This window comes from Rutilus rutilus (genome assembly GCF_951802725.1).
Source record: "Rutilus rutilus genome assembly, chromosome: 14".
NCBI classification, from domain to species: domain Eukaryota; kingdom Metazoa; phylum Chordata; class Actinopteri; order Cypriniformes; family Leuciscidae; genus Rutilus; species Rutilus rutilus.
In genome coordinates, this window is record NC_140219.1 from 16353052 (window position 1) to 16373668 (window position 20617).

At 36.7% G+C, this 20617-nt stretch overlaps 1 protein-coding gene across 3 annotated transcripts in view; it reads right to left on the reverse strand.

Moving 5' to 3' along the window:
• Positions 1-20218, reverse strand: part of LOC311303826 (teneurin-3) — a 132553-nt gene extending 112335 nt beyond the window's left edge. For all 3 annotated transcript variants that reach the window (XM_084430520.1, XM_084430521.1, XM_084430519.1), the window contains exons 1-3: positions 19891-20218; positions 6932-7338; positions 4316-4576 (exon numbers count right to left, since the gene is read on the reverse strand). In XM_084430520.1, the coding sequence (XP_084286646.1) occupies positions 4316-4576; positions 6932-7211 (541 nt within the window). In that variant the 5' untranslated portion in view covers positions 7212-7338; positions 19891-20218. The remainder of the gene's footprint in view (positions 1-4315; positions 4577-6931; positions 7339-19890) is intronic.
• Between the last annotated feature and the right edge of the window lie 399 nt (positions 20219-20617).

Here is a 20617-nt window from a genome sequence, read left to right on the forward strand (position 1 = left end):
GTGTGTGCACATTTCACTTACTATTTGGCCAAATAAATATGTGCAAAATAGTTCTAAATCCAAACTACTATTCCACTGCTATATCCAATGCTAATGCATGAGCAGCAAAATTCTGTCTTTCTCTTTGCCCCATTAGTTTTTGAGTTTTGAGATTGCTCAATCCATGTGTCCATCCACAATTGCTCATTCATGCATGTATTATGGGGCTCCCAAATCTCCATATGTGACAGTGAACTTTACATAATGACATGAACAACCAAAACGTATTAGCTTTCATGATAAGATCTGTACAGAAATAAATATTTTAATTACATATATATTACTGACTATTTAATAATTACTTACACCGCTAGTAAAAGACAATCAAACTGTCTCTAACTGTGACAAAAGCTGACAGAATGCCCTTATAATCACAGCAGATAAAAAAAAATCCTGAGAAAGGGGTCCTTGCTCTATGATGTATAATGAAGACAGATCAAAATTTGTTAAACAATTATCTGCATGTAACCATTTAATCGCTTTATTGCAAACAAAGGCAAAACTACCTGATACACAAGGCAGAGGAATATCAGTAATGGAGCGATGGAGATGGAAACGTAACAGGTGTACTATAAGGATGATGTTTTAAGTGGTTCTTTTCACCCTGGAGCTGAGCGGCTCTGAAAGCATTACCCACAGCATTTTTACTGCTGCTGCTTTCTTTTCAAAGGTGCAATGCAATGCAACAAATCTAGACCATTGCAAGTCAGCTTTGATGATTATGAGAGCGATTGGTTTTACAGCATCAAACATATGCAAAAAAGAAAGAAAAAAAAAACACAGTATAGCCAATTCATCCGCACTGATTGTGGAATTGGTCAGAGAGAAAGACAAGATTATTTATTTTCAGTTGTTCATCTGTGTGGATGAATTTCCTAATTTTCTCATATTTTATAATGCATAATTTGCATTAGGAACACATTAGGAACAAAGAAATTGCTTAAATAGGTAAAAATACATACTTAAATTCAGGCCTTGCCACAGAGAGGCCTACAGTGAGACCTTGGACTACAGACAAATAAATCTGTTTGCGTCAAATGTATAAAGAATAATTTTTATCATGACATTTATTAAAATATTTGTAAAATTATGTACCACTGAGGGTTGATCTTTCCTAAGACGACAGACTGTGAAAACCCCAGAACTATATCACACACTGACTGTTCAAAATGTAGACTAATCATTGATAAAAAATGCTCTTTTTACATTTAAACACCCTACTGACTAATAAATAATCATAGTCGCTCTCCAGAGTTGTCTATAACTTTATGTAATAATGACTAGTCCCTCTGGAGGAGGCTGGACACATAGAACAAAGTGCTATAATACAGCTTTAACGTGTTTTGCGTAGCAGACTGGAGAGAATTTGGGAAAGATGTGGAAAGATACAGAAGCTGAAAGACTGTGCAGAGAAACTTGACCTCATTCTCTTAATGGAATGCTGTGAAGCAGACAGCCTGCTCTCAGCTACATCATTATATTTTGACTCAAACGGACCAAGTCCCAGACCCAACCTAGCAAAGAAGAAAAATTGCTTTGAATATGCTGGTCAAATACTACTGCTCACCTCCATGTCTGAATCAGACAAACCCCCAGAGTGTTTTTTAAAAGCACAAGGCTATTTTGCAGATACATACAGTACACTCTCAGAAAAAAAAGGTACAAAAGCTGTCACTGTGCCGGTACCTTTTCAAAAGGTACACTTTTGTACCTAAAGAGTGCATATTAGTCCCTCAAAGGTACATATTGGTACCAAAAGTGTACATATTAGTACCTAAATGGTACATTTTAGAACCTTTTTGAAGGGTACTGTCCCAGTGACAGCTTTTGTACCTTTTTTTCTGAGAGTCTAGGGAACTAGTAGGGTACAAATTACACGTTCAGTGGCCTCCAAAAGTTTGAGAATGAGAAAATATTTTACGTCAAATAAAAACTAGTGAAAGTGTTTTACATTTTTCTAATAAAATATAATTACATTTCATTACAAATTATTCATATAATAACATACAGTATAATGTGATGGTCATGTTATTCAGCATGATTTGAGAATGAGACAAAGAAAATGAACTTATTCTTCAGCAGAAGAAATTTAGCACAAAATAATTCACATGATCAGTGACACAAATTTGACCTAGAAATGCAGATTCAGAAATATTTCTTATTCATTTGTTGTAAATAATGTTTCTTTGTTTATAATATTATTCAAAGTCTAATGTTTTATTTCCACTAGATTTTATATCCTAGATTTTCAAAATGTACTCATCCCACTTTTACATCCCACTTTATAAATCTAAATATCAAATGTTAGTGGACTTAAATAGAGGTATATAACTTGGGCTATTCTTTAGTCACAAATGTGTACATATAATAAACTATACTAAGACGAGAGCTTCTCAGAATTGAATTCTTATTATATTAAACATTATATCACACCAAACGAGGAAGTAGCAGCAATAAATAGTGTCTAAAGTGACATGAAAATTGAGCGTGTGCATTTCAGATGCGGTTTCCTTTGATCAATGCAGTGAATGCTGAACAAGAGACACTACAGATCATCCATTAGAAATGTTTAGCCTGCAGTGAGTAGGAGTAGATTACATTCCCTTATTTTTTCCTTTCCTCTTTTAAGAACAAATATCCATTCTGTCAGAAATAACCTCCACATGGCAGCATAAACAAATATTTTAAAACCTTTACTTTCCTTTTTCCCTACTAATCTTGCATATGTTTGCAACACAGTAGTGAATATATGAATGTAAATTTTAATAAAGCTCAGAACAGAATATTTTTCTCTTTTGAAAGCAAAACCAAGTAAATAAATCACAATAGTAAATAAATCTAGTCCAAAACAGTCCACCATGCCCCCCACAAGAAAAAAAAATTATGCGTCCTCAGAAAAACTTATTAATTAAAATACAGATGTATGTGCTTTGATATGTACTGTATATATTTCATATATAGACAGTTTGCTTTTTCAAAGACACTCCCTAATCCACAAGGCATTAGGATTTTCAACGCACACCAATTTGCACTTCAAACCAGTGGGCCCCTCTTTATCCACCGTAGCGTTGGTTCGCAGGCCCAGCAACGCCCTGTGGATCCACACACGCTAGTTAAAAATAACATTCTGATTAATTTCGGGTGGGTCGCGAGTGGATATGATAAATCATTATTAACGAAAATATTAACTACATTCTCTAAAATATGAGCATGTCTAAAATGTATTTTTTTTTCACCAGGCAGACAGGCACTAATTTGCACTCTTTTTAAGATATACACTGCGCAGGGTCCGCTTTTTTAAGCAGAAATGGAGCAGGTCCGAGAGTGAAGTAAAAAAGAAGAATTAAAAATAAAACAAAAGGAAGGAAAGAAAGAAAAGTACTGTGTGGGAGCGTTTTAGCGAAATGGTTAACAAGGATGAATCAAGTGCTGGGTATGTAATATGCAACGGCTGTGATGTGTGTGTGTGTGTGTGTGTGTGTGTGTGTGTGTGTGTGTGTGTGTTCGCCTGTTCGGGAAGTCGCAGTGACAGAAACAGTGACATTCCAGTTTAAGTTTCAAGGAAAAGAAAATTAAATTCTGTCAAACTAATTTTGTTTTAAAGAAATGTTCATTTAAAAGCAACGCTCATTCATCAGTGTATAATGTTACCATTAGAGATGCGCGCATCAACCATCGCCAAGTCCGCTGTTGAAGGTGATGATCATCCATTCCATTTATCATCACGCCTAACAACACATAAGAATAATTGTAATTTGACCATCGGGTGCGGGTCGGGTGCGGACACTTGAATCAGAGAAAACACACCGGGTGGGTGGCGGGTGGACGATTTGTTTTTGGCTGCGGATTCGGGTGACGTTGGAGCTCATCCGCGCATCTCTAACACGCGCATATTAGTTACTTTAACTTAACCATCTATGATTCAGCACAGGCCCAGAGGAAGTGTCAAGCAGTTCTCTGCACCATTTGCTAATATGCTTCAGGAAATTGTGTTATTCTCTCTGAAATGCCTACAACTCCCACTGTGCCCCTTAGGCTGCAAACATAACCAGTAAATCCATTAATATTGCCATCTCAACCAATCATTGGCTACCGATTGTTAGCTCTAACCAATTACATCCTTGCTCTTGAATGCCTCAAGGTGACTTTGCCTTGACTTCCTCAGGGGTATTTTCCCATTTGTGCAGTTTTATGTCACCAACATTTACTATTGGGGAATTTTGCCCAATGAAAGGATGTAAAGTTACATTTGAGAATGAAACACAGGTGGACTTACCATTCTCCTTATCCGATTTGTTGTCCTGTTCTGTGTCTGTGAGTGTTAAAGCAGAGTTGGACCGGCTAGACATCCGCGAGTCCCGTCTGTGTGGCTTAACCCACAGCATGGCGCATTCGGGAGAAATGCCCCCAGCTTTCTGAATATGGTCTGCTCCGCTGAGCTGAGTATGATGACTGAGTCCGGTCTCAGCGCAGAAGCTCAGACCACGACGAGGAGCAGGGCCACATATCCCAAGCTGCCTCAGTGACAGACTCTGGCCTGCAAGATTCAAAATGCATACTTAATTCAGAGAGAATATACTGTAAACTTGCTGAAAATAACATTCAAACACTATTCATTTAATTTTGCATTCAAACTCTTGCAGTATATACACTTTTATATTAAAATATTTGGGAATATAAAATATTTATATTATAAAACCAGGGAGATATAATTTATTTTTATTTTGTGTAAGATTTATGTGTTTTTTTTTTTCGTTGACGAAGACGAATTTCACTGAAGAAAATAATTTAAGAAAACACTAAATAGACTAAATAGTAATAGTTAAAATAGTAAAAAAATAAGATCACGATTAAACAAGAAAACGTAAAATGTAATGTAAAAAAGAGAAAACTATTAAAATAACCTATTTATGTTGCAAATGCCTCTTGAATTACCTTTTACAGTAAAATGAATTAGATAATGGTGAATACTCGATTCAAAGTGGTTTTTGTTCACATAAATAGTATTCAAAACATTTTTACTCAGGATACAAAATGCAAAACCAAGCGAAGCTAAAAAACAATCACATTCAGACAGTATTAGCAGAACAAAATATAATATCAATATACTAGACATTCTTTTTAATCTCAAAATGTACCCATAATTAGGTAGAGACAGGGAGTGTATTTCCAGCTTCAATTTAAACAGGCACTGCGTTAAAAATATACATTCAAACATTTATGTTAATTAAAAAATATGAAAGAACAAAATTTTACCAACTTGAATAAAATACAATAAATGGCAAAAAGAGCCATATAAAAAAGTATTGTCTGATCATTTTTATTTGATCATTAGTTTTTTTATTTTTTTCATTATCACACAATTATTTTATATTTGATTCTTATCAGTTTGCATTATTTGTCATAGGCTTATTTAACTTACTGATTGACTTTTTTTTTTTTTTTTTTCTGAATTTTATTTGATTTTATTTCTGTTCAGCTGAATCTGAATGTGGTTTAGCTCTACCTCTTCCAACACAGGAAAATATGGAGTTTTTCCCAACACAGTAACACAGTAGTAAATCCCAACACAGGATTTACTACACAGTACAAAACAGAAACGGTTCCACTTCAGACTGAAATTCACCTTGAGACTCTTTCAGATTTCTTTCAGCTCTGCTTTTAAAACTATATTCTTGTACCTGCTAGCATATGCTGAGTGCTTTATGACTAAAAGCCTACAGGGTTGGTGACACATCAAAATGATTACACAGGAATTTAAATTACGAGTACACTCATAGATACGAAACAAAATAACTCAACACAAGTGCTGACATTAATTACCACATGAGGGCATTATCTGAAATACACATTTTGAAATACTGCAAACTGTGGTAACCAAACTGCCACGATTTAGCCAGGCTGTGATTCTAAAATAAAATGACGGTACATTTGTATCATGAATATGGGCAAGATTTCTCTCCCTCGGCATTTGTGCCGATCAGGCACAAACACGGCTGCTAATTAAGGACATCCCCCTAAGTGTAACAGCCTAAGGTTACGGAGCACACTATAAAAGCATAACTTACCAACTAAGTGTATTTCTAATGAAATTAAATTTGAATGAGCAGTATTCTACCCTTCCACTTAAAAAGTGTCTCATCATGTGATACACCATCCAATATTTATAAAATAGTTTGTGAATAATCAGCAAATTAGTGTCAGCTAGGCTTTATTTAAAAAAAATGAAGTTAACCCATATTCCCAACCTGAATACAGCGGGCTAACAGGAGTGTATTAAAAGTACTTTAATTGAGACTGCTTCAGTGACATGTTAAAATAATATATGAAACTTAGTAAATTGAACAAAATAATTTCATTGAGGGCTTACATTACTTTGTAAATGTATTGTTTATTGTAAAAAAAGTATAATAATAATAATTGCGGTTTGCTTTTTTTTTAGGCTTGGAATTTTATTGCGTATCCAATCAGAAATCTAAGCTAAACTACATTCAAAATTATGAAATGTTCTTCAGCCTAAAATTTACTTAGAAAATAATGTCTTCTTTTTATGGTCAAGAATGTTTTTCCAAGGACATGGGACTTATTTTCTGGATAAGACTGAATTAAATCGGAAGATTTAGCTCTTGTCTGGGTTAGAGTTCAAGGTGAAGTTCGGTCACATTACTGATGGTGATGTACCACAGTATGCCACTGTTATCTTAGGTCTTAGATTTATTCAGTTTTGTGCTGCATACTGTATTTCTTATTTATTTATTTTTTATATGTTTTGTTTTTAGCATTTCAGACATCCGTTTTTCTTTTCCTTGTTGGTTTTGAAAAACATCACATTTGCAAGCCTGAAGGTCTCCAGAGTCTCCTGTCCATATGGTGAATATTAAAGAGCACTTACCTGGAGCTCTGCATTCCTCGGTTTCCCTTGGCACCATGTCTGGCATACGATGCCCATAAAGCCCCTGGGTGGATGGGTGTTGATCAAAGGCCTTCAGCGTCTCACTGGAGCTATAGGATTTCTGGGTAAGGACGGAGGATGAGCCGGTGTGACGGCGGTTCCCGGGACCCTCCCTGTAGCCCTCCCCCTCCTCTCTGTTTCCTTCCCTCTCCCAGTCTCTCCCTCGTTCTCTCCTGCTCCGAGAGAGAGAGCAGTAAGGCCGACGCTCCTTCACCTCCATGTTACATTCATGCTGTGTTCCTCCTTTTCTACGCTTCTCTCTTGCTTCTGTCTGTTCTAGTTTGCTCTTTTCCAGTTGTCAGTCTGTCTGTGCACCTCTTTCTCCACTCTTAGTTCCACTCCCCCTGCTTAGAGACAAAAAAAAACACTGCTTAGTGAGAGAAAGAAACACATAAAGAGGGGAATAAAAGAAAGAAACAAAGCTTTAAAGAAATGTCACTCCTGCTTAGTTCATCATGTTCCTTGTACAGCCTCAGAAAAACAATTAGTCACTAAGACAAAGTAAGAGGGGGTGCAGCAACTTTTTTTTTTCTGATAACATTGTTAAACCATATCATTAATCTCTCAAGGTCCGTAATCCTTGTTTCTTTAACAAAGGTTCCTCTTCTTACAATTACAGACAAAAAGAATAATAACTTTTTAGCTTTTAAAAAATGTTTTAAAGGTGTGAATTTACATTCTCAATATTTTAAGCAATTATATTATATACAAAAAAGACATTTAAATACTTAAAGGGATAGTTCACCCAAAAAATGTAAAGGGATAGTTCACCCAATTTCTTTCTTCTGAAGAAGAAATTTGGTAACCAAACCGTTGACAGCCCCCATTGACATCCAATGTAGAAAGTCAAAGGGGTCCATCAACTGTTTGGTTACCCATATTCTTCAAAATATCTTCTTTTGTGTTCAGTAGAACACAGAAATTCATACAGGTTTGGGAACAGCTTCAGGGTGAGTAAATGATTACAGAATTTTCATTTTTGGGTGAATTATTCCTTTAACATAAAAAAAATCTTCTTTTGTGCTCCTAAGAAAAAAGTTTGGAATGTTATGAGGGTGAGTAAATGAGGAATTTTCATGGCCCATAATTCAACCATATTGAAACAGCATTCAACCCAGTCCTCCAAAGAAAGAAAAAAATGCAGCATTTTCGAGCAAATGCGAAGTCAAACGAAGTGATACTAAAAATGCTCGCTTTCATTACACTAGCTTTGTCATGAAAGATCCACACACACTTGTAAGCCTTTAGTAGGTTTTCTGGGAGGTTTGTGCCAAAACCGTTCAACAAAGCTCTGGAGAATTGCTTGAGTTTCACTGGTGTGTAAGTTTAAGGATATTCCAGGGCTTCTTCTCGAGTGTCGTCTATCTTATCTAGTGGAACAGTCTACACACAGACACAAGTGCAGAACGCGTTTGCCTAGAGACCCCACAGTCAGTTTAAAGCACTATAAAGAGGACAAGAGAAAAAATGAGGATAATAAAACACTGTAGGAAACAGAGGTCAGCATTACTGCATACGGCCACAGTAATGGGATACGATTGGGGTAAAATAAATGGTGTGCGGGCATCAAAAAGATCTTCTCAGAAAGAGAGAGTGAGCTATAATTTACTTGACAATATTTCAGCTAGATAAATTAAATATAGTTGTCTTCTAGTACTGGTCATTTTATTCTCTCGTTTGAGTGTGATGTTGGGCAAAGACGCAGTGGGTTGCTTGAGCACACCAGCAGAAATCCTCTATCCTTCATTGCATTGGACAGCACCCACTGAGTTATCCTCGGGTAACACGGCCCCCGTATTCGGATCAATTTAGATTAGCTAGGGGCAAGGGAGGCTCAGACATACTGGTCTAGCTCTAAATGTCCTTAAAGCTGGTCACCAAGTCTATAAGATTAAGACAAAAAGCATGATGGCTGATTAGTAAGCACATCAAATTAAATTTTTTAATTGTGCTCTCAAATGTCCTTTTATTCATCAAGAGCTTGTTTAGAAATATTACACCTTTCAATCAAGAACACCGAAAAATTTTGGTGGCATGGGTTTAGCAAATACAGGCTAGAAATCACCCACTTAGAAAAGTTTAGAAGGAATGAGAAGCAGAGATATAAATCACAGTATAGCTTTGGCGGTCATATCATGCTCAGGTGGGCACTGACCCATGGGGCCATTGAAAAGCAAAGACTCAGCAGTGAGCAGAGGGGCCAGTGGGAACTATATTATAGCAAGAGGCAACCAGGCAAGAAGATGTCACTTGACTATACCTCACTTATGATGATCTAATGGCAACGACTTCACTAAATTAGATGCCCGACCATCTGGCGTAACTGAAAAAGGTAAGAATGCAAGTTACTGTGGATAGTGAACCTGGACTCTATGGTTGACCAATAAATCAGAAGAAAATAAAACAGATTACAATTGTAAATGATCAACCAAATGAAAAGCAAATACAACATTTCACTTTTAAGTTAAAGGGACAGTTAACTAAAAACTAAAATTTGAGAAGAAAAAGCATACTCACTTTTAAAAAATCCATGGTGTTTTCACAGCAAAGCCATGAATAACTGTTCTTAAAATAACAGTTTTTAATACGTACATAAGATATGTTTTTTTTCTTGTATCAATACTAAATGTTTTTAGTTTTTTGATAATTGTTATTCATTTTGTTTTTGTCATGAAGATAGCCTTTCTGCTGACATGGAATAAAAAATACAAAAAATACAAAAAAATGGATCAATAAAATAATTAATACATAACTGAGCTTTGAAAAGATATTAAAGGGATAGTTCAACCAAAAATGAAAATTCTACTTAACCTGTATTGGCATTGATGGTTCCATGAAAAATCTTTAGCAGCCATCCATGGAACATTTACAATAAAGAAAATGTCCTTTTTAGGGAAAAAAATTATCTTCAGATTATTAAAATGTTCTTTACACTAAGATAAAAACAGTGCCGTCCATAAAATGTTTTTCAAGGATGCACATAAATTGCTTTTGCTGATAATGACACAACAAATATAATAATAAGGCATAACCATCGTGTGCTCATAAAAAGGCTGTGCTATCTGATGAAAGTACACAAGAAATGCACTGGTTTGGGTGTAGAAGGTTGATAAGTTGGATCTGGGGTTCACAAAGTGAGATGAAGATAGGAAGCCTGGCATACAGTACAACATCTGGATAGTACTGGGCTTGTTGGCTGACATTACTATGATGATCATTATTTATGGAGTTTGGGGTCAGAGGTGGAATCCGATATCCGCAGCTAGTCCCAATGAAATGTAATTACTGAACAAAGAGACTTGCTGTAGATGTGCACTTTAAGCCACCAGACCCACACTCTCACACCATCCGCAGAATACCCAATGCACTTCAGGTAAGAAAGATGGGTCATGAAGGTTGCCACCAATTTATTTAACCATGGGTGACTGCATTGGTTCAAAGTCAAGGTGCCTTATCTGGTGGAGCTCTCAGTTATTGTGAATCCATTAGGTGTGCACAAACATCATAAACAGCTTTCCAGAACAGGATAGATCCAGACAAATCATTTAGAATAATTCAGATAGCACTCAACGAACAACAGAAAGTTCGAAAAAACAACAACAAATGGATTTCAGAGAGATTGCAGAATGATTCCACAGCAAATCTGACAACTTTGTGCTTAACATTTAGTGCATGTACCATATACAGGATGTTCAGTTAAACATTAAATGTGTTTTTTAAATCAGTGTTGAAAACATCGTTGCTCGGTCTACCCTCTACCCTCAAGTAATTAATTCCAATATTAAGAGACAGATGGAATGGATGAATATGCAATGGAAATAAGTTATATGAAATAAATCCTTGAACGTTTTTTAGTATGATCAAGATGTTTTTACTAGGTGCCATTGAAGTCGTTCAAAATTTACAAATGGATTTTTTTTTTAAATGAGAAGAACCACCATCATACCTCCAATGACTGTTAATGAGAAAACCTCTTCTAAAAGAACTAATCCACAGTATGTTTCCTATGCATTCATTTGCTTCACCTTGGAACGTCTTTTCTCATTATCTCTCTGAACTTCTCAAAAATCAACATCCATATTCAAAACATCAGAGAATACCAGAGTAAATTTGTTCTTATTCAAACTGATGTAATATGGTTTATTATTGATTCATGTCAGAAATATGAGAAACGAAATGTAAATACAAAATGTAATGATGTATCCTACCTAATATGCAAACTTCCAGGCAAAGAGGTTAGATAGGTCTGCTTGTTTGAACTATTTTGGTATGGAAATGGATAAAAAGTGGGCTTTTTTAAGAGACCACAGACTTAAATAGTATCCAGTTACTTCTCTGGAGTATATAAATTTGCTTCGAATTGGCTCATCCAGTGAGACATAGGATGGTTGCTTGGTGAAAGAAGGCCAAGGGGGAGATGGTCTGGCTGTAAAAACTCCAGCTCAGAGTGCCAGCAGATAGGATAACTAACAAGCTTTTCAACCGGAACATTGCACACAATCATCCTTAGCAAAAAGTAACTTTAAGTGAACTTCTAAGAGGAGATGTATCTTCTAAAAAGAGATGTATCTACAGAAGCATGCTGCAATGTAGTGTCGCTCTATAGACCTTATGTAGCCCCGCCCCTTTTCAGCGCTGCGCTCGTTGTCTTTTGACTTCCGGTCTGTATTTTCACAGCGATTTTGCGTGTTTATTAATGTACGGCTCGTTTTAAAATCTTCCCGGTCGACTGACATTTGTTTAGTCATCTGCTTTAAACATTACAGTCCTCATGATAACTTTCGTTAACTTTACATTAAGTAAATCCACTTCAAAAGCTAATTACTCCTGGACAGAAGCGCCATAGAGATATACAGAGCGACCGCAAAAACGGAAGTTACAAGACAATATTCTAAAGATGGCGGCGCCCTCGTTTCTCTGGCACATAAGGTCTATAGGAGCGAGAATAATGACAAATTGACCAAAGAGACATGAATGAAAAAGATCACACAATTTAAACACGAAGAATAAGGACTTCATCTACAGTAAACTTTTTTGGGCATACGGCTTATTATTTTATACAAATATTTTGCATTGTATTTAACTGAAATACAGTATGAAACTAATTATTTTATTTCAGAAAGTAAAAATGTGCAAGTTAAACAAATTAAATTGAACCAAACTACTCTGAAGGGAATAACGGCCAGAACAGAGTGGAAAAAGCTGATGCACTCCATATAGACCTATATTAATCTCACAAACAAGTCTCACCTAATATAATCTTTGCTGTATTTTCTGTTTGTGTGGTACTCTAACAAAACATCTAGTCTCGCAGGTCCACACAGGCTTAGCATCTGACTCAGGCAGAAACATGAGACTCGAACAAACATCCAGAGTTAAATCTGCACATCCCTGATTTATATATTTACCAGATGCAACTTAAGAATGGGACAAATCATACATCAATCCAAATGAGTTGCCTCTTGGGAGAGGGTTGCTGCAAACAAAATGCACGCAATAAAATAACCTGATACAGTAAGTAGCTACTTCTCTGTCCAATTTCTAGAAAACGCTTTGGTCATCATTAATGACATGGTTTCAACATACAGACAGTGAGTAATCCTGCTCATTATTTAATACGGTGTACATAATAAATTCTCTGTGGTAGTCTGTAAGATTTCTCTCTGTGACAGAGTACCCAGATGACACTGTGCTGTTAACATCTATGGCGGCCGCATTGTTTATTTATGCCTATGATTATATAGAACCGCACAATCATAAATTGTATAACTCCCTACATTAAGATCAAGATTAAGAATTCATTTAACATCCACCATTCCACACACAATAGGTGAAAATATAAGTGAGTTTCTCTAGTGTTAGCATCTCATTAGAGTGCATGACACTTTAATTGAATCAAAATAATTTTTAAGTCTGCATCAGCAACGTCCTTTTCTCCATCAATTCACTCCCCTCCTCTTCGTCTAAAAGCCTTTCTTTAATCCTCCTGCCCGGATCTTTCAAATTGACCTCCACAGTCCAAGACCAGCCACTAAAGTTCGCTCCAGGATACTAAGTGCACATAACCCGAAGAAATACAGACCCCCTCCCCTCCATCGCCGCTAACCCCCCACCCAACCCGTTCTGAGCTTTAGTGTGGCCGCCACCACCGACAATAGCTTGCTTTGACAGCTTTGCATAATTCATGCGCTGCACTGCTCTCCCTGAGCCCAGCCCAGCCACTCGCTCGCTGTGAGACAACGGGAAGAAAAAACACAGACGGGAAACAAGGGCACGCTTCCATTAGCCAGTGCCTGTTCCCACACTACACTGCTGCACCCTGGGATAGTGCCACTATTGTCTGGGGGTCGTCATTTTCACCACCCCCGCATCACGGTGGAGATGCGATGCAGCAGACACAGATGTGCACAGGCCTGGAGGAAGACACATCCACTTGTGTTCGTCTTTTTCAGTATTCATGACCTCAAGGCTGTGCTTTTCTCGGACTTGCTGGAAGAGGTTTGCCGGTGAGATTTAATTTAGAGCTTTAACGGTTATATCAGATATTCTGTCTAAAATCATCTACTAGGATGTGCAACTTCCTCAGAGACGACTAAAGGGTTTAATGGTTCTTGAATCATTACTTTAATATCAATAAGACATCCAATATTTTCCTAAACGGCACAATAATGCACAAAAAACTCTTGCAAGATGACGATGTTATCTATGACTCTTTTGTTTAATCTCAATTCAATGGGCAAAGGAATTCATTTGTGAAAATCTGTTTCAGCATTGATTTTAAAATGATTAAGCAAAACTACAACATTTAAAGAGGTGGGAGCGAGGTTATATAGGTAATGATAGCACTCACTAACAGAATACAGAGATCACAGGTCTTATTAAAAAAACATTACACTGATATGTCTCACACGGCACTGCCATGGGCTTTTTTTTTTTTTTTACTTACGGCCTATGTTCTAAAGATAACTCCTCCATGCTCATATATATATATATCCGTAATTTCCGCACGACTATAAGTTAAACAGGTTCAAGATAGGTTGCATATGTGTACAAGTTACATTATTATTACATTAAGAAATTATGTAAAATACCAGTAATTTAAAAAAATTTACTGTAACATTTTAGCTCCCCTCACTCCTCAACAAACACTTTCAATTTAACACTATTCAGAACAGAAATTAAAATTATAAAAACAGGATGTGTTTAGTTAACTATTTTATTTTCTATTTTAGTAAACAAAAATGCTAAAATAGAAACCAAATGTGAGTTTTGCGCATGTTTTGCATGCATTGCATTAACTGCATTAGCCTATATAAGTCACTTTAGAATTTAAGTTGCATTAAGTTTTACATTAGATTTTTTTTTTACTTAAAAAAAAACATAAATAAATGCACACACACACACATACATAATGTGCCTGTATTGAATTCAAAAACATTCACAAACAGCAAACAGTACTTTAATCTGGAGCCCTCCCCTGGACAGCAAGCCAAATACGCATAATACTGTTAGATTTCATGTACGTGTGAACTCGTGAAAGAAGCAATATTGACTGTTTGTGTTCTGTTTCAGCAGCGAAAATAGTTCCAAACAAAGATCACAGCAGAACCATAACGCATCTCACAGCAACACTCAACCGTGTTTCATTACTGAACGATACAGCGTTTTGAACGACTCGGTTGCGTCAAAGATTCAATGACCCATTCATAAATATCTGTCTCATTCTTGAACAAATCAGTCGTTTGAACGAATCGTTTGGATGAATGAATCAATGACCCGCTCATTAAGACGGTCGCCTGCCGCCACCTACTGGCAGTTTAGTGTTATGTTTAAAAGTATCATTCTTTCCAATGTTTCTTATTTGTATTTTTAACATTATTTAATGCAATTGTAATTTTTCAGTGTAAATTATTGAATTTGATCAGCCCTAACAGGCCTATAGTGTCTTATTATTCTAAATAATTTAATGTATTGATCAAATTTAGGAATTTAAAATGAAAGATGAAGCATACATTTAATAAGATTGGGGGGGGGGGGGTGCCCTTTAAAGGTGAAGATGTTACAATATGCACATTTAAATATATCAAAGCTGATTGAACACTGCATAAGAATATTGCTTCAGAATAAATATTTACAACACACAAAAAAAAAAAAAAAATCCTGACAAGCAACTTTTTTACTAGCACTAGCACATTAAAAGGCTGAATGTCGAGCCCTGTAAATGCATTGACTGTACAAAATGCAATATTTTGTAGTTACATAAACTTCAGACCTAACAAGTTTTCATTCACTTGATGCAAAAGAGAGAACTGACGGGGGAAGGCTGAGGTGAAAATATTCAGCAGTTTAAAGCAAATGAAGTGACAGAAGAGGAAAGCAAATGAAAAAAAAAAATTTGCCTTCACTTCAAATCAAGATGAAGATTGAAGGGAAAATAACTTTGATTTCAACATGGCATATTTTCTTAAAAAATGTTTATCAGTAATCACCTGAAATGGTTTTCACCTCAAATTATAAAGGGATACTGGCCTTTTTAAATACCTGTTTTTCAAATATTCAGCAGCAAGCAAACCTCATCGCACCACACTAAAGATCCTAATCCACTCTATCCTAAACCGCATTAAAAAAAAAATCATCAATTTAATTTCATTACAGAATATGATTTGTGCCACAAGCATCTCTCATTACTCATGTTTTTCTCTTCAGATTTTGTTCTCATATATAGCATTAGGTTTTGACTGTCATCTCTGCAGGACATTAATGTAAATCCCTTGGTTCCAGAGCTGAGGCAGTTTGGAACAGGGATACTGGCGAGTTTCACTGCCTGGTCAGCGCACTTCCTGCCTGTGGCAAATCATAGGCTGCCTCCAACACAGCAGGAGGCAGGCAAGAGAGCTCCACAGCAAATTGGAGAGTAAAGTGGGGGGTGTGGGAGGGCGGGTGAAGATGGGGGGGAAAGCGAGAAAAAGAGAATGAGAGAGAATTTAAACAAGGATGTTATGGAGGTTGGAAAAGTGTACTGCAGGCAGCCAAGTCTGTAATGGACTTTAGGACATCTATAGCACACAGAGAATGTCTCTGACTTGAAGCAATTCACTTGCGCGCACACACACACAAGCACAATCCACAATGTTCTTATCCCTTAGGGTGAAACAAAATGCATGACCAGAAATGCACAGACAATTTCTAGATGCTCCAAAAAAAAAAAACGAAAGTTTCGAGATACGGCTGCAATCGCAATAAATCACACCACAGGTTGTTGTAAAATCATGTAAAGTATCAGATGATGCAGGTTGCAATCCATCACAAGCACATAGAAACACAATGCACAAGAGACTTTGGCTGACATGTATTTCAGCTTGTCTCACAATGAAATGCGGCTGATTTTTAGCTAAAGATGTAGATTAGATACACAATAATACTACTAAACAGGTACATTGCCAGGGTTACATTTTTCGTTGATTGAATTTCAGACATGTCCTTAACAACAAACCAAGTGCAATTTAAAACACTGCATGTCGCCTTTATTGTAACATTGCACAAAACAACTTATTGAAAAAAGGACCGATATTATATCCATGGATCCATCAAAAGCATTAATTGCCGTATTCTAGCCACTGCTCTAGTCCTTTGAGACTTACTTTGCATGTATTTGTGTTTTTTGAAATCCTGATTTGTCCTTCACTCAGCTGTTGGAAAGTCAATTTTAAATGACACCAGTTTAAAAAGTAATCAATATGTGTAAAGTCTTGTTGACGTGCTGAAGTTCACGAGGGAAATCCGATGTCAATTTGGCCGTAGGATCCTGTAACTGCAACTGCCGGCAAACAGTATAACATCTCTGATTCATCTACAGTGCATTTAAATTGATTAGCTGTTAATTCTCTGAGGTGGTAAACTGTGTTGCTTGAAGCAAATATTGAGCAAGATGTATTTGTGTCAGCCTCTTGGCATCTACGCAAACTTGTTTGTTAAAGAATTGTTTGTGTTCTTGTTAGTCGAAGCATGTAATGGTTAAAAAAGGGATAAATCCAGAGCAAACACTATAAATGGATTTCAGCCAAGGACAATTTTCAGATCCTCCACAGTTTAAAAATGTGGCATATAGGGACGTTTTTGTATAGACGATAAATCAGACTAATCCTTTACAGGCTGTGATAACCTGGACAATGTTAAGCCAACAGAGATCGGGTCTGTCCACTGTGATTATGCAGAATAAATATAGTGTAAATGTGAAACGCAGAGGCTGACGTGCTGGCAGTGCGTGTTTGTCAGGGTACATTAACCTGCGCCTGTTTGCTTAGCACTATTGAAATAGGCACTGATGGCTGAGCTACTTTCATAGACACACACACACACACACACACAGTCATTCACTCTATCTCTCTCTGCACTGGACTTAAAAAGCTCCTTTACCTGGAGTGCTCAAGCAAATAAACAAATATTGAAAGAAGTGACAAGGGATTTTCTACTCAATAAATTGCCAAAAATGTAATTGTAGAATTACTAGTCCTTCAGAGCATTTTTTCAAACTTGTATCTATAAAAATGAACACAATTGTCATTTATAGATGGACTGCATGCCAATCAGCGAAATGCCAGTCCGCAAGACTGACTAAGGTAGCATCATCTAAGTGGACAGTCATTATGAGTTACTTCTGCAAATAGGATAGGATTTCATAAAAGGTACTTGATGGTGATATTGTTTTGTTGTTGTTGAGTTTTTCACTCTGCAGTAAAACAATAAATAAGATTAATATGATTTATGAAGCATGGAGCAGGGCTAAATGCAACCTTTCACTTCATTGAAGCTTGACTTATCAGTGTTATTTGAACCGTTTGATACAAGGTAAAAGGCTATAACACTCTCTTCCCAGCTGAATATGTGATACATGAGAGACAATATCTTCTAAATAAGCAACTGACATTAGTGACCTTTTGTTTTTTCCTCACTCTCTGTCCTTTTTCATCCCCAAACCAGACGACAAATGTGTTTTTCCTTAATCAGAGAATGATGTGGTTTTCTCTGCAATCAGGGGTCTAGTATGTTCACAATGTGACCTCTATTTTTAATGTGCCAAAGAAAAACTGTAAAATCATAATATGAACTGGCTGAGTATTTGCTGGGCTTCAAGTCTTATTTCGCAAAGTGTAAGAAGAATGTGAATCTATGGACCTACAGAATGTGAATATCAACTACACGGTTTCTGTATCAGATGATCGAGATCATCAGAGCACAAATCAAAATGGCAGGCCTCTACTCGAGTACCTTTTCAGTCACAACAAATCCTTTTTTTTCTGATGTTGTGCTTCTTTTGTTATATATCACAATGAGGTCTTTATTTTTTCTAGCGTGTAAAAGCAAAATTGATATGTGGGATAAAGACTACTGAGGTTTCAATCACAATATGTTCTTTAAGGAGCTGTCGGCATTATAATGAACAAATGAAATCGGTTTAAATTAATCAATGCTATTGCAAAAGGCTTTGAAAATCTATTTTAGTCATACCTTAGTTGATAACTGTTCTATAATCTTTATCGGGGTCTAATGAGAGCCCTTCATAATCCTTGTTGAACTGATTTGATGAAGTATTGCCTTGTAAATCGTTTTGTGCCACCAGTGCCCTTGATGACAAATTAGCTCAATTAGTCATATGCTCATCTCCATGTAGTATAAGTGATCTGAGACAATAATATAACTGCAACGTCGTTTAAACGGTATTGCAAATTAATGGTTCAGTATAGGCCTACTTATATTCAGTCACTTAACTGGCTCCTTTAAGGAGTCTATGAACCAAGGATCAGATTAGCTAGACCACTTAAATCTGATAATTTCTCAATTATCATCGTCTCATAAAGAAAACAATGAAACCATGGTCGTAATGTGTTGTAATTGAAATTGAGATATCGTTATCACGTTTCATTGATGCTTCTTTGGGCTACTGTTAAATGCTGTTAACTGTTTAAAATTCGTATAGGCCTAATTTAAATGTATGTAAAATTAATAAACGTAAAAGGTAATTAACGATGCTGTGGAAACTGTCTCGCGCAACAGAGATCGTTATTTGACGTTCGCTGTGCTAGCAGCGCCAAATTACAGTTAACATTTTAAACGTCACTACTTGTTTTGTGATGTATTTGTAGCCTAATATATAACTCTAAAAATATAATTTGACGTAATTTACCGACTTGCCGCCCTAAAAAGCTCGCAACAGCGAATGCGACTTCTGTTCGCTAAACTTTGTCAGAAATACGCGCGCTGACTAACTTGTCACTGTCTTGTCTAATTTATTTTATCATTTTGCAACTGAAGAAAGTGTTGAGACCTACGGTTGTATGGGGAACGTTTAAAAAAAATACCCCCCCACCTCCCCAACCTTTTCTTTTGACTTAATTTGGGGAAATTCAAGCTCTGAAATACGCCCCCATAATCCGCACCATGGTTTTGTGCACTGAAGATAAATGGTTAACTACCTGTTTGTGCACGAATACATTTGCAAACATTTTCATAGCATTTCAAGTACAGTAAGAGGCTGTGGGACGTAGGACAGGTCATCAGTCCATTCCTAACCTAGCTATTCTAAGCATTAATTTCACTCCCCAAGGTGGCAAATTGCAACAAGTTTGAGTCTGGTTATTTCCGTGCAGCTGGGCGGAATTCATGCCATTAAAGTGTATGAAGACACTGAGGATTCCAACTTGCAAATTGCAGCTGCAAACGTTTCAGTAAAATACTCACTAGCCTGCTTGAAAGGCTATACGTTTATTTATTAAAAACAGTGGCATCACTACAAATGTCTCAACATATTGGCAAACGTTATCCAACTGCATCAACTAACATGTAAAAGCAACATGAAACAAAAGTAACCTGACACTAATGTTTCTCATATCATTTCTTACCTTGTAAAATTCGGTTTAGATCCCCATTGTAGTGGAACGAGATGAAAAAAAACTTTACAGTAGGTATCCAAACTTATTAAAAGCAGCAGCTGTGAGATGAGGTAAAATAACGGTTAGGACGATAAATTTCCCGCAGTCACGCCTTCCCGCGTCTCTCACACACTGAGTGCTCTCGAGCGGGGGGGAATTCTTCCGCAAACGACCAGCCACAAATACTGTCTAAATAACGAGACAACGATCTGGACCCGGTGAACCCAGAAGCACTAAGTCAAGAAGCGTTACTTCTAGCTGTGTCAGAAACACATGTGATGAAGCCAAGGACTGTACCACTCCTCTGTTCTCCCTGTGTGTGTGTGTGTGTGTGTGTGAGAGAGCGCGCGCTGCGGTGCTGATGAGAGGACGGGTCGTTAGCGCGGGATCCGCGCGATAGACAGGCAGTGTCATTAACTGCACGAGGACCCGGAGCATCGCTGAATACTGAACAAGTCTGGTTTTCTCTTTCATTTGTATGTAATAATTTTATATAAACAAGAATTTCACCATAAATAGAATACATTTCAATAAATGGAAGGAAACTTAAATACTGGTATCACAGACTTCTAATGTAAATCACACAATGTACATTGCTTCACTACTAAGTTGAGATTTACTGGTTTATGTTTGTAAAAAATTTTTAAAAAAAAAACAAAAAAAAACACACAAATTCCATACACACATATATGTATGG